The 12,696-nt window shown below is 32.9% G+C and overlaps 1 protein-coding gene across 2 annotated transcripts in view; it reads right to left on the bottom strand.

Annotated features, from left to right (window-relative positions):
* jarid2b (jumonji and AT-rich interaction domain containing 2b) overlaps positions 1 to 12,696 on the bottom strand; it is a 188,035-nt gene that overhangs the window by 28,104 nt on the left and 147,235 nt on the right. For both annotated transcript variants that reach the window (XM_087294522.1, NM_001202459.1), the window contains exons 5-6: positions 5,810 to 5,977; positions 657 to 853 (exon numbers count right to left, since the gene is read on the bottom strand). In XM_087294522.1, coding sequence (XP_087150648.1) covers positions 657 to 853; positions 5,810 to 5,977 — 365 coding nt within the window. The remainder of the gene's footprint in view (positions 1 to 656; positions 854 to 5,809; positions 5,978 to 12,696) is intronic.

Genomic DNA, 12,696 nt, shown 5'->3' with positions numbered 1-12,696 from the left:
TGACTATAAGAAACTTTGCAAGTACATGTCAATTTATACCAACCCTAACACCAACCTGAGAGTTTACTTATAATCTAATGATAGTTAGTTGGCATGTAGATGCAATGCAACTTAAATTCAACAAACGGACCATCAAAATAAAGTGTGACCTAATATTACAATGTTAATATAATTTGATGAATATCTGGTTATGTTAGACTACATGACTTTTGTGGCACTTAATTGTCTAATTTCCACGGAGATATACAGTTTAGTATAATACACTATAGCAGAATTTGGCATGGTTCACCCTGACCAGGCTTGCATTTCCACTGCCAACAGTACCTTCACTTGGCAGGCTTGGTGATTGCCAGCACAAATATTTATTCATATATTGCATATATTTTTCATTGTTTCAAATGCAAAAGCTTAGCTAGTGAATCATTTTAATGCACGACAAAACATACACAGAAAGAAAAAAACACTTTCAAAAAAAAGGGGTACATTACACTTCACTATTTTGGTGCTCTCGGCAGTGGAAATGTGGATAAATGCATACTGAACTGTATGTTAGTATACTGAACCAAACCATTCGCCTCAACTTTTACTGACTAGCAGCTCCAGCATATTTGCTGACCTGCAAAACCAGTCATTGTATTCTACTCATGGATATGCACCTGCTTTCGGAGCTCCTCTGCAGCTCTCCTGTAGTTGTGGCCATTGGTGTTGTGGCTCTTGGCTGTGGCTGCCGTGTGTTTGTGGGAGATCTCAGACTCATCACACCTCTCGCTGCGATCTCTCCCCACAGACGACTCTCTGGCTTTGGATCTGGGAGTGAGCTCTTTGTCCTTGTGTACCTTATGGCCATTCAACACTGCAGTAAAATAAAAATAAAAAAATAAAAATAAAAACAGGGTTAATAAAATACACAAACAATCATTATTAATAAACATTTTTTGTGTCAGCATTATGTTTATTGGGATGCTATTTCATGCAATACTCTGAACTGTATAAGATGATTTACAAACTAATTTGACTTTTGTCAGAACATTTTTTTGTCCATGATAAATATTAACCAACATAACAGATGAAATGAATTACCCTAGCTTCCCCTTTTGTTTTAATATACATTTAAAATAGTACACAATATACACTAGTATCCTATTTTGAATACATGTACTGTTTTAGACACTGACAGATACCCAGTCAAGATGCCCTGTGACAGAAACAAAACCACTACATACAGGAAGTCCTCTGACAGACATGTGATTGGCAGAACGTGGTAAAAGAAAAAAGAAACATTTCAAAAATAAATTCCACCGCAAGACAAAACATGCACAGTAAAAAACAGACATCAGCACTTCTGTATGCATATAGAAAAAGTCCTGAGCAAGTGAAATAAAGTGCAAACTAAACTTTCTACAAGCATCATAAAATTGCATAAACAGACCCCCCCCCCAAACAAAATAGCACAAAACAAAACAGATATAAAAATATAAGCAAAATCAGAGAAAACTAAACTTTTGTTCTAAAACACAAGACAAAAAGCTAAACTAAAAAAATAATAAATAAAAACAAGGATAGAAAAAACAAATAAAACAAATCAAATAAAAACAGCATAAACACAACCGATATATAAAAAATAAAAGCACACCAATCAAAGAGAAAACAAACTTTTTTGTAAAGAAAAACACAAAAAAGCAAAACTAAATTTAATACTAAAAAACACAAAAAGAAAAAAGAAAACCAAACACACAAATTGTTAAACAACACAAAAAAGCTAAACTAAATTAAACAAAAATACAAAAAGAAAGTGAAATAAAAAAGAAAACCAAACAAAACAATTGAAATCAAAACAGCACAAAACAAAACCGACATAAAAACAAAAGCACACCAATCAAAGAGAAAACAAACATTTTTTTTTGTAAAAGAGAGAACAAAAAAAAGATAAACTAAATTAAAAACAAAAATACAAAAAGAAAACAAAATAAAAAAACAAACAAACAAACAAAACAAATTGATTCAAAACAGCATAAAACAAAACTGATGTAAAAAATAAAAGCACAGCAATCAAAGAAGAGAAAACAAATGTTTTTTTGGTAAAACATAAGGCAAAAAAAGCTAAACTAAATTAAAAACAAAAATACAAAAATAAAAAAAATTAAAAAAAGATAATCAAACAAAACTAATGAAATCAAAACAAAAGCAAAATAAATCTCTGAGTTTGTTTAGTAACATCTCTGAGTTGCCATTAGTATATGTGCACTTACTCTACAGACAACGCTGTTAGAAACCTTTTCAGTGCTTTTGGACAGCTTGGTTATCAGGCCCTCTGGACGGTTCTAATTAGCACATATTCAAACTGCTCTCTGTATTTATGACTGCTCACTTTAATTTTACAGTGTTTAAATATCAACAGGCAGCAGAGCGTGTCAGCGACAGGGAAACGGACGGGCTTTTGCGCTGTAAGGCTTGTGCTTGAATCTGCTACCGACAGCTGAACTCAATAAAAGGTGTTTAATTTAGAAATGTAAACACGCCTCTGGGTTACAGAGGTTCAGCGAATGAAAGCAGAGCACTGTGGTTTCTCGCTCTGAGAGACACAGAGAGAGGGAAAGATTGGAGCTTTGCCTGCGCCCCATATTAAAGTGTCACATCTGACACCGGCCGGTCAGACAACAGGCTGCGTCCAGACACCAGATAGACAGAATGGAGAGAGAGAGAGAGAGAGAGAGAGAGAGAGAGAGAGAGAGAGAGAGAGAAAGGTGGGACAAAGACTTTTTTTGATCACGGGACAGTGTGCATTTCACCAGCATAACCAGCTTATGGTGCTCTACATGTATAAAAGCTCAATACTGTAAAGATCAAGCTGCAAATTCCTGAATGGAAGCCAATCTGAAGAAATCAAGAAATCCATTTAAGGTCACTTAACACTGGCTGAGAAATAAAAGTGAGGTAATTCATCCATGTCGAGAGAACAGGAACAGACAAGAGAGTTTTTGATTGGCAAAACTGGTTTTTGATCAGTGTGTTGGAATTTAGATAAACTGTTTGGAAGTACTAAACTAAGAAAAGGAAATTTACAACATCATCATTTGCTTTTCTACAATTAGTTATAGAAATTTGGAAAATTTGGAATGGCATACTCCTTTATCTAATGTTAGCATTCGACAGACACACATATATATCATTTCAGTGTATAAAATGGTGCATTTGCAGACTTTATAGCCTTGTTTGCAGAATGCTACTGAATTTATTTAACGCTCACTGTGTGCTGTTATAAAAGTAAGCACTAATTTGTCTTTATTTAAAAATTAAAAGATAACTAATGGAAAAACAAACAAACAAACAAACAAACAAACAAACAAACAAGGCTTCTAGTGTATTCATTTGCACTTTTAACAATTGCTTTATATGTTAAAAAAAAGACAATGAATGAAATAAATATTTAGAGCATGTCAGTATGTTGACTGTCAAAAAACATTTTGAGCAATGACTTTTTCATTTGATAACAAAACAAATAAAACAAAAAATAAGCCATGAAACATTTGAATCAATAGCATTTTCATGTAAAACAAACAAGCAAATGAAACAAATGGAATGGAATGTAACGGAACAAGATGAAACGATTGAAACAAAACAAATGAAACAATCAAAATGAACGAAATGGAACGAACGAAACAAAATGAACAAAACTAAAACTAACTAAAAACAGAAATAAAGAATTTCTGAAGTTAGGTTAAAATAGCAAATGTCTGTTTGTTATTTATATTGCCAAAAAACAGTACAGGCCCTACAGTACAGAGCTTGGACACCCTTGCTCTAGGATATCTATATTGCCTAAAAACAAACAATAAAAAAGAACTAAAAATCAAACATAAATCTAAAATTTTTATGTGTTCTGTATGTGTTTATATTTAAATCCCAGCTTGATCATCAAATTTCCCGTAAAGACACTTTATGGGTCTCTTGTCTTTTAATTATCTGCTGAGAGATTATTTTTGTTTGTGAATAAGATGTTTTATTAACACACATGCTTTCACAATACCTTGCTGTCCCTCTTTAAACTCACTCAGAGTAGGTGTTTCAGACTGTCTCGCCTTCATTTGTAGAGGTGTGTGTGAGTGTGTGTAGCGTACAGAGACTCGGCACAGCTGCAACTGAATGCATAAACACCTTGTTACCGCCTTTCCTACTAAAGTGATAATTGGAGTGGAAAGATGGAAGCGTCACGTCCCAATCCAACACAGGATTCCCATCTCCCCCCCACCCCCCCCACCCCCCCACCCCTCTCTCTCTCTTTCACTCTCATACATTTACACTAAAAAGAATTATGTTTTTCAAAGTCTTGTGCTCATCAAAGATGCTTTTGTTTGATCAAAACTGTAATATTGTGAAATTACAAAATAACACATACAATATTTTTTCCTTGAAAAACGTTTAAAAAAGAACAGAGGTTACATGAAATAGATTTACAATAACCATTCAAAACTCTATTGATCAGTTTAATGCTAAATGAAAGCATTATTTCTTTAAACCTGAAAAGTAGTGTATATTAGCCTGTTGAATTACTCCATAATTTATAGATCTGCATTATTATTTATGGCAGTTTGAATAATGAACTTGAAGTTTAAACTTCAAATATGAATTCAATGTTGTTTTTAGGGAGCTGTTAGCACATTATTTTATAGTTTAATTTAATTAAATCACAGTTAATTATGGAAGCGTCACGTCTCGATCAAATACAAGATTTCCATCTCTTCTCTCTCTCTTGTACATTTAAACTAATAAGATTGATGTTTTTTAAAGTCTTGTACTTATCAAAGCTGCATTGGTTTGATCAAAACTCAAATATTGTGAAATGACAAATATTAAATAGAAACAATAACACGTAATTCTTTTTCTTGAAAAAGAAGTAAAAAAAAAAAAACAGATGTTCAAAACTGTTGATCCGTGTATGCTAAATGAAAGGCATTATTTATTAAATCCTGAGAGTTAGTGTATATTAACTTGTTGAATTATTGCATAATTCATTAATCTTCTTTATTTGTGGCAGTTTGAGCAATGAACTAGAAACATGAATTCAATGTTGTTTTTAGAGAGCTGTTCATTATTTTATGGTTCATTATTTCATGGTTTATTGAATCAAATCACAGTTTATTATGCAAGTACAGCTCTAAACAACGGCAAAGTAATAAAAAATTACTTAAAAGTTAATGTTTTAAGTAAATGTTTTATATTAATTTTATAATTTTAGATATTTCAGATATGTACAGTAGTCAACATTTAAAGTGGATCAAAACCTTTAATCAACATTGTTCTAGAATGATTAAAAACCAGTTGCTTACAGTTTTAAAAAATGTTTTTGAATGTTGATTACTGTGTATTATCATTTTGAGCATATATTTGCAGAAAATGACAATAGGTCTACATAAAATGTTGCAGGTTTTCAAAATATGTCAAATATCTACTTTTTTCAATATTATTTAGGGTCTAAAACCATGTTAAATCTTGTAATTGACATTTTGAATACACATTATTAGTAGCACCAACCAAAACTGTACTCAAAATGCATACCGATTAATGGCAAATCCAGAAAACCAATACTAATTTTGAAGTTCTCTATTAATTTTAATAGTTTTTTTTTTTTTTTTTAGAGATTTAGCCTAGGTACTTTATCTCTCAAATTAAATAATTAATGCAACTATTAGATACTCTTCATTACAACACAGCATGCGTTTACACAGAAATTCACCATGTAAACATAAAAACCATTTCGCAGTATGTTGAACAGTTTGTATTTGCATTGTGCTCCAGTTGTTTTTATTACCGAGTCCGTTGATCTTGCCATGTGGTTTGCCCTTCTTAGGTGTAGACTGGCACGATGTAGATGCCACGCTGGGTGCTTTCTCTTCTTCAATCTCATCTTCGTCTTCCAGATCCTCCTCATCCTGAGAGCAGCCGAAGTAGGCCATGTTACTGGGTAATGCCGGTGAGCCTGTGAGATGAGAGAAAGCGTTAAAGGAAGCCATGCACAGGCCCGACACATTTCCTGAGAAGTGGTCGAAGAGAATGGGATAAACAGGCACAAGTCTGTAATCTCAGTTTCTATTGCAACTGTAATCCTCTGAAAATCAGCGGCTGCTCTGGATGAGATTAGAGAGTGTGGCAGCCGGAGGATCGAGTGTTACAGTACACTCTTCTGTTTCAAAAACACCAGATGATAACCAGCGCTGCACTGCATTATAACAGCAACATATGAAGAGTTTTGTAATAAAGTCACTATTCCTGGATCAGGCAGAGCTCGAAAGCTGAAAGGTCTTAACACACATGGTGGAAAAACAAAAACAATAAACAACAAATGACATTGGATAAATGACTTTTACAGAATGAAAGCTTGACTAATTATTTCCACTAAACCATTTGACCAATAGCTATTAGATAATTTATCTAACAAATGAAAAACAAATAAACAAATAAATTAATAATACTTAAAATGCTTAAATTGCATAACATACAATAACAAATAAATAAAATAAAATAAAATAAAATAAAATAAAATAAAATAAAATAAAATAAAATAAAATAAAATAAAATAAATAAAATAAACAAAAAACAAAACAAACAACAAAACGAAATGTAATGTAACCCTTTGGCAAATGTTTAATTTGTGTAATAAATAAATAAATAAAAACAAGGACTGACATGAAACCTATGATTAATGATTGTTTTCATTTTTCAAATAAAAAAAATAAGTACAATAATAATAATCATAACAATGATAATATTACTAAAAAAAAAAAACAAGCATGAACAAATCTAAGCAAATAAAACTGATGAAAAACTGAAACAAAATAATAAAGAAACTAAACCTCTTCCTCAAATATTTTTTTCATGTCTCATAAAATAAAATTAAATAAATGAACTAAAATATAAAACTTATCCTTTAAGGTTAAAGCCACAAACCATCCTTTTATTTTCTATATAAATTATGTTTTGGTATTCTAAAAATTATCTATTTATTTATTTAGGGCTATTTGTTATTATTATAATCATTATAATTATTATCATCATCATCATCATCTACAACAACAACAACAACAACAACAACAACAACAACAACAATATTAATAATAATAATAATAATAATAATAATAATAATAAACAACAATAATAATAATAATAACAGTAATCATTATTATTATTATCGTGCCACAGTCTTCCTTAGACACACAGTCTTTCACAGAGAATGCCCAGCAATGGCTAAACCTGCATTGGCAACCTCAATATTTCACATACAAACAGTCCCAGTGATGCATGTCAAATGGCTGTTGCCCATTAGCACTAAAGATGCCCCCTCCAGCCCTATGAACACTAAAACCTCCACTACCGCACGTCTGCACTACACCGGCCAACAATTATCATTATTATCTAGCGCTGTTCTCCACCAGATTCATGAATGAAACATGAGCGTGTTGCCGCGGCCTGTGAATGTGCTCTCATTAGCTCTCTATTAAAGTGAAGCTGCTGCTGGTTTGACTGCGATGCTGATGTCACTACATACATGCAGCATTCGACATGGCAGATTAATGCTTATGGTCTGTGAGACAACATTTATAATAGCACGTGAAGCAGCTTGACTGTTCAAGGAATAAAGTAAATTAATAATATTAATAAAAAATGTTTTAATATGGAAACACTGTCTTAGAATCTTACATTTTAGTTGAAGCAAGATATAGTTATTTTTTTTTTTATAATAATGATTAGCTAACAAAGATGATATTATTATTTAAAAAAAACAAGTACATAAATAAAGCATAAGTTAAAAAAATATATAAATACATTTTAGTATAGTACTACACAGTAATGTCAAAAACAAAATTAATCATTAAAATTGACAACTCAACTTAAATATACTACCAATATTATTTTAATATTACAAAACTATTTAATTATAAAAATAAAAGCTAAAAATATATAGATAAATTAAATCAAATTTTATTCGTATAAAACCAAAAATATTAAAAGCTTAAAGTTGTTTCAAACTTTACAATTTGGCGCCTTATTTAATATTCAAATAAAACAAATACACACATAAAGGACTACATTCAGTAGGACTGAATTACACCACAGGATTTTCAATCAAAATATGTGTGACGTAACTTCTATATACAAGGACTTCAAACAGGACTTCAGTTTACCTTTGAACAAACCCATAAGATGGTTACTTAAACATACATAAATGACAAGATCAGCTTTCTGCCTTGACAGATTTCAGAGATCGAAAAGTGTAAACAAACATAACGTCAGCTCAACTAATTAAGAAATGGGAGCCATTATCATTATCTCATTCTCCCAAGCTGGAGGGGGCAAAGGTTAAAAAGCCAATTGCTTGGAGACTTGAGGGTCATCCATGGTCATAAATGGAGGAGGGAAAACACTGGCATGGGAAGAAAAAAAAAAAACATTTGTCATTTGTTTTGTTTCTTTTTTTTGTTTTGTTTTTGTTTGTTTATCATTTTCTGATAAACTGGTGCCAAAAATCAGAAATCAAAAATTGCTGTGGTAGGAGAGGCTGAGAGGCCTTTTTATATATATTAAGTAAAGTTTCACAAACTAATTTCGAGAGGAGCATGTGATATGATTGAGCTTCTCATATGTAGCCAGTATTAATCCAGTCAGAGTGACCAAAGCTTACTATAAAGGGATCGTTTTCTCCCTACAGCTCTATCTTCAATTTGGAAGAATCCCCCCTTCCACCCCATCTCCTCCTTTTCTAGGGGGGGCTCTCGAGTCCTACCTGATCTCGGATCCCTTATATGCTTATTGACTGGGCGGAAGCCTTGGGCTCAAGTATCTCTGAGCTCAGGATTCTCTCCCAGACAGCATGCCAAACCTGCTATTAACGCTAAGCATATCTAAGTGGGAACTCTTGAAATTACTTGTGCCTCAAAAAAGGAAAACGAAATGCAATGAATGTGTGGTTTGGAGGTGGGAAACCGCTTTGGGAGCAAAGCTGCTTGAGATAATACCAAACCACTTCGATGATAAACTTTGGATAAGGGGTTTTTGAATAACCAAAACAACATTTCAGATATTTTACAATATGTTTGGTCTGCTGACTTGTCCATTAATGCTGTCCCATCTGCTAAATCCCTTTTTTGATGCGCATGCTGGAATGTATTTGATAAACACGTTTTCTTCATAGTTTATGTGCATTTTTTTCCATATAAAAAGATGATCTTAGTTAGTTGTATTTATGCATATGCTCAAAATTTGTGCACATCTTGGCAATTCCATTAAGCATTTATTGTGCTATTCCAAAATGTGCATAGAAATAGGTGGAAAGAAACAGCTACTGTTTTCCCTTTTGTAGTGTTTGAATTCTCATTCGTTTACTACTTTTTACCCACAATCAACTATGACTGAGTGTACATCAGATGTACATTTGTTAAAGCATCATTTCCCCAAATCCAACACAATTTATTGAAAGAGTAAAGGATTACACAATATGGTTGACGTGAACAAATGTAAAATCTTAATTCAAGATAGAATTCCATCAGGAGTCAGCAAAAATGTTTCTTGACGGTTTCTTCTGTGGTCCCCCTTTCCTGATATGGTTTACTCATCTGCATGACACTTTACAGGGATCAGTGCATGAGTGAACAAGTGAGCAGTTTCGGACACTGCTCTTGGCTCGGTTTTATTGCGTGCCCTAGGGAATTCTGGGTAGGGAGTAGCCCAACTATAGCTCCCAGTCACTGGCGTCAGGGGTGCGCAAGCCGGTTTGTTGATCGCAATCACGCGCCTTCTGTCACGCCTCAGCCTCTTTCTCTGGAGCCAAATCTAAATCCGTCATCTCCCAGAGAGAAAGAAAATAAAAAACAGACCTTCCCAATCCCCCAATTATGTACGCTCTCAAATTCACAGGCTGGCATAAATCATAATTAAAGATGAAGGCATCCGTTACAATTGTCATTTTTAATTCAAGCGCAGGCGTAATTACAACTGAAGTGTTCTACTTCGGATGCTTCTCTTTTGTTCTGTTTAAAAGCAAAAGAGGTAAAAACTGAAGCTCAAGGGGAACCAATCAAATATGTCACAGTAGTTGTCCTTGTTCTGATTGGACTGCTGGTTGCCGTGCGGACTGTTTCCATCATACATGTGGTTAAAAAGATTGTGGTGGCATCCCAAAAAGACAGTTCAGCCACAAATGAGAATTCTGTCAGCATATACTCTCCGTTAGGCATTACAAATAAAAGCAAAAAGACGTACTTCAGTACACAAAACGTAAGCTCAAGAACCATCTGTCTCAACAAACACCCTTGTGAAAACTGCTTAATTTTTTTTAAAGCACTTTACAACCACAGAGGAGCAGACCAAAGTGCTGAACAGTAAAATGAAAATTAAAACACCAACAACATATAACACAGTATACAACTCAAGTAGTAAAAAAACTGCACGCGTAATGTATCAGGTGACAAAGGCCAAAGAGAAAAGGTAGGTTTTGAGATGTGATTTGAACAGAGACAGTGAAGGGGCCTTTCTGATGTAAGGAGGTAGGGCAATCTATAACTTGGGGGCAGCCACCACAAATGCACGGTCACCTCTAAGCTCTCGTCTGTTTTTTGTAACTCTAAGAAGCAGCTGATCTGCTGATCTAAGAGCACACGGCGGTACACGGTAGAGCCATTAAAGAATTTAAAGACAAACAAAAGAATTGTAAAATGAATTCTATATTGTACAGGTAACTAGTGAAGTGTGGGTAAAATCGGGGTGACAGATCAAACTTACAACAACCTGTTAAAAGACGTGCTGCAGCAACTTGCACCAGCTGAAGACAGGGCACAGAAGACCCACTTTTGCCTATAAAGTGAGTTACAGTAATCCAGGCGGGTAGTAACAAGGGCATGGATTACGGTTTCAGATTGTTGTCAAAAACTGTGCACTTTAGATCCTAACCCTTGTGTATAGTTCAAATTTACTACCATTTTGTTCAGGATGAAAACATCCACTAAATTAAACTGCTGTAAAAATGCATCAGATCCATATTTTTAAAAAAATTGCAGAAATGTGTTAATCAACCTCAGTGAATCAAAACTACTAATTGATTTTAAAAATTGCAGGATTTTAACTTTTTAATTGCCAAGTTGCACAAATGATGTCACTGGTTTAATGGGAAAAAAAAAACACAAAGTGATGCATTAAAAAAAAAAAAAAGTAATTGTTGACTGGATTTTTTTTTAACCTCTTAATCACAGTCTTGGACATGTGAACGATTAGTATCAGCATTGGCTGAGATGCATTGTTAGATTTTCAGTTTTTCTCCATGATTTACTGTTGGTGGCTGTTTTTGCCCCATTGACTTCCATTTTAACCACATTTGATGCATAAATACAGTCTTTGTTTTTATTTACATCATGTAGTTCTATGAGCTGAGATGCATATTTTGATTTTCTCAGACACATCAAGGTAAGTGCGTAAAGGTCAATCTCACACACTAATAGACACACTTTAATTGCTGTTATACTCTATATAAAATCCATAAACTACGCTATTTTTAGTACAGAACTATCTAAATGGTTAATGGTGCCAACTGATGATCAACAGCAAAATTTACTAATTTGACCTTTTCCCAACAAGGGAAAACCACAAACAATCAAGAATGCATGATTATAGGTGTAATGGTTTTGTAATCAAACAAATGTGGTTATAATGAAAGTCACCAGGGCAAAAACAGCCACCCGTAGTAAATTAGGGAGAAAAAATTTCAATCAATTTTAAAACAATGCATCAAAGGTAGTATTGTTTCACATGTCCAAGACTTTGATAAAAGGCAAAAAAAAAATAAAAAATAAAAAAACAAAACAATAATTACTTATTATAATATAAATACGTCATTTTGTACATGTTATTTCACCAAATCAGTGACATCATTTATGAATTTGGCAATTAAAGAGTTAAACACCTGTAATCGTCTAAACTATTTAGTAGTTTTGATCAGAACTGAGGTTGATTAACAAATTTCAATAATCAAATTAAAAATATCAATCTGAGGCATTTTTACAGCAGTTAAATTTCATCTCTAACATAACAAAAGGGTAATCAATTTTCCCAGAGTGTATCATTGAGGTTTATTTATTTATGTATTAATTTATTTTTAATTCAAAGCATCTTCTTAAAATATGTGTCAAAATAAGATTTGTTACCAAATCATCATTCTGCTAGCTGAAACAAAAAAACGTTGTGGCCAAATAAAGATACATAATCACCCCAGACTGAATGAAAACATTCCCAACAGCACACAAGGGTTAAAAGTATACATGTTTAAAAGCTGTACTTGAGATATCCTTTTAAAAAAAGCATATGAACATAACTTGTGATTTGTGATTTTGAGCTTAAAGAGGATGTTTTTACTTTTATTTTAATGAAATGCACTTATTTTTATGTGCTGACAAACCAAAACACATGACAATTTCCATATATTTAAACCTGTAGTAATTATATTACATCTAAAGATAATTTTTTTTTTAAATCAAAACTAACTGCAGCAACATTATAGTTACAAATATTTAAACAACAGAAATAACATTCAATTGCATTTTAGTTTTCTATAATGTCCCTGAAATTACATTTAGCAATATCAGTTAGGCATATTTTAAAGACAACATACCACAGCAAAAACTGTGGAATATAAAAAGACATACCCAAGTGGAT

Source organism: Danio rerio, chromosome 19, assembly GCF_052040795.2.
Source record: "Danio rerio strain M-AB ecotype USA chromosome 19, GRCz13ab, whole genome shotgun sequence".
NCBI lineage: Eukaryota > Metazoa > Chordata > Actinopteri > Cypriniformes > Danionidae > Danio > Danio rerio.
This window is presented reverse-complemented; position numbering and strand designations above follow the sequence as displayed.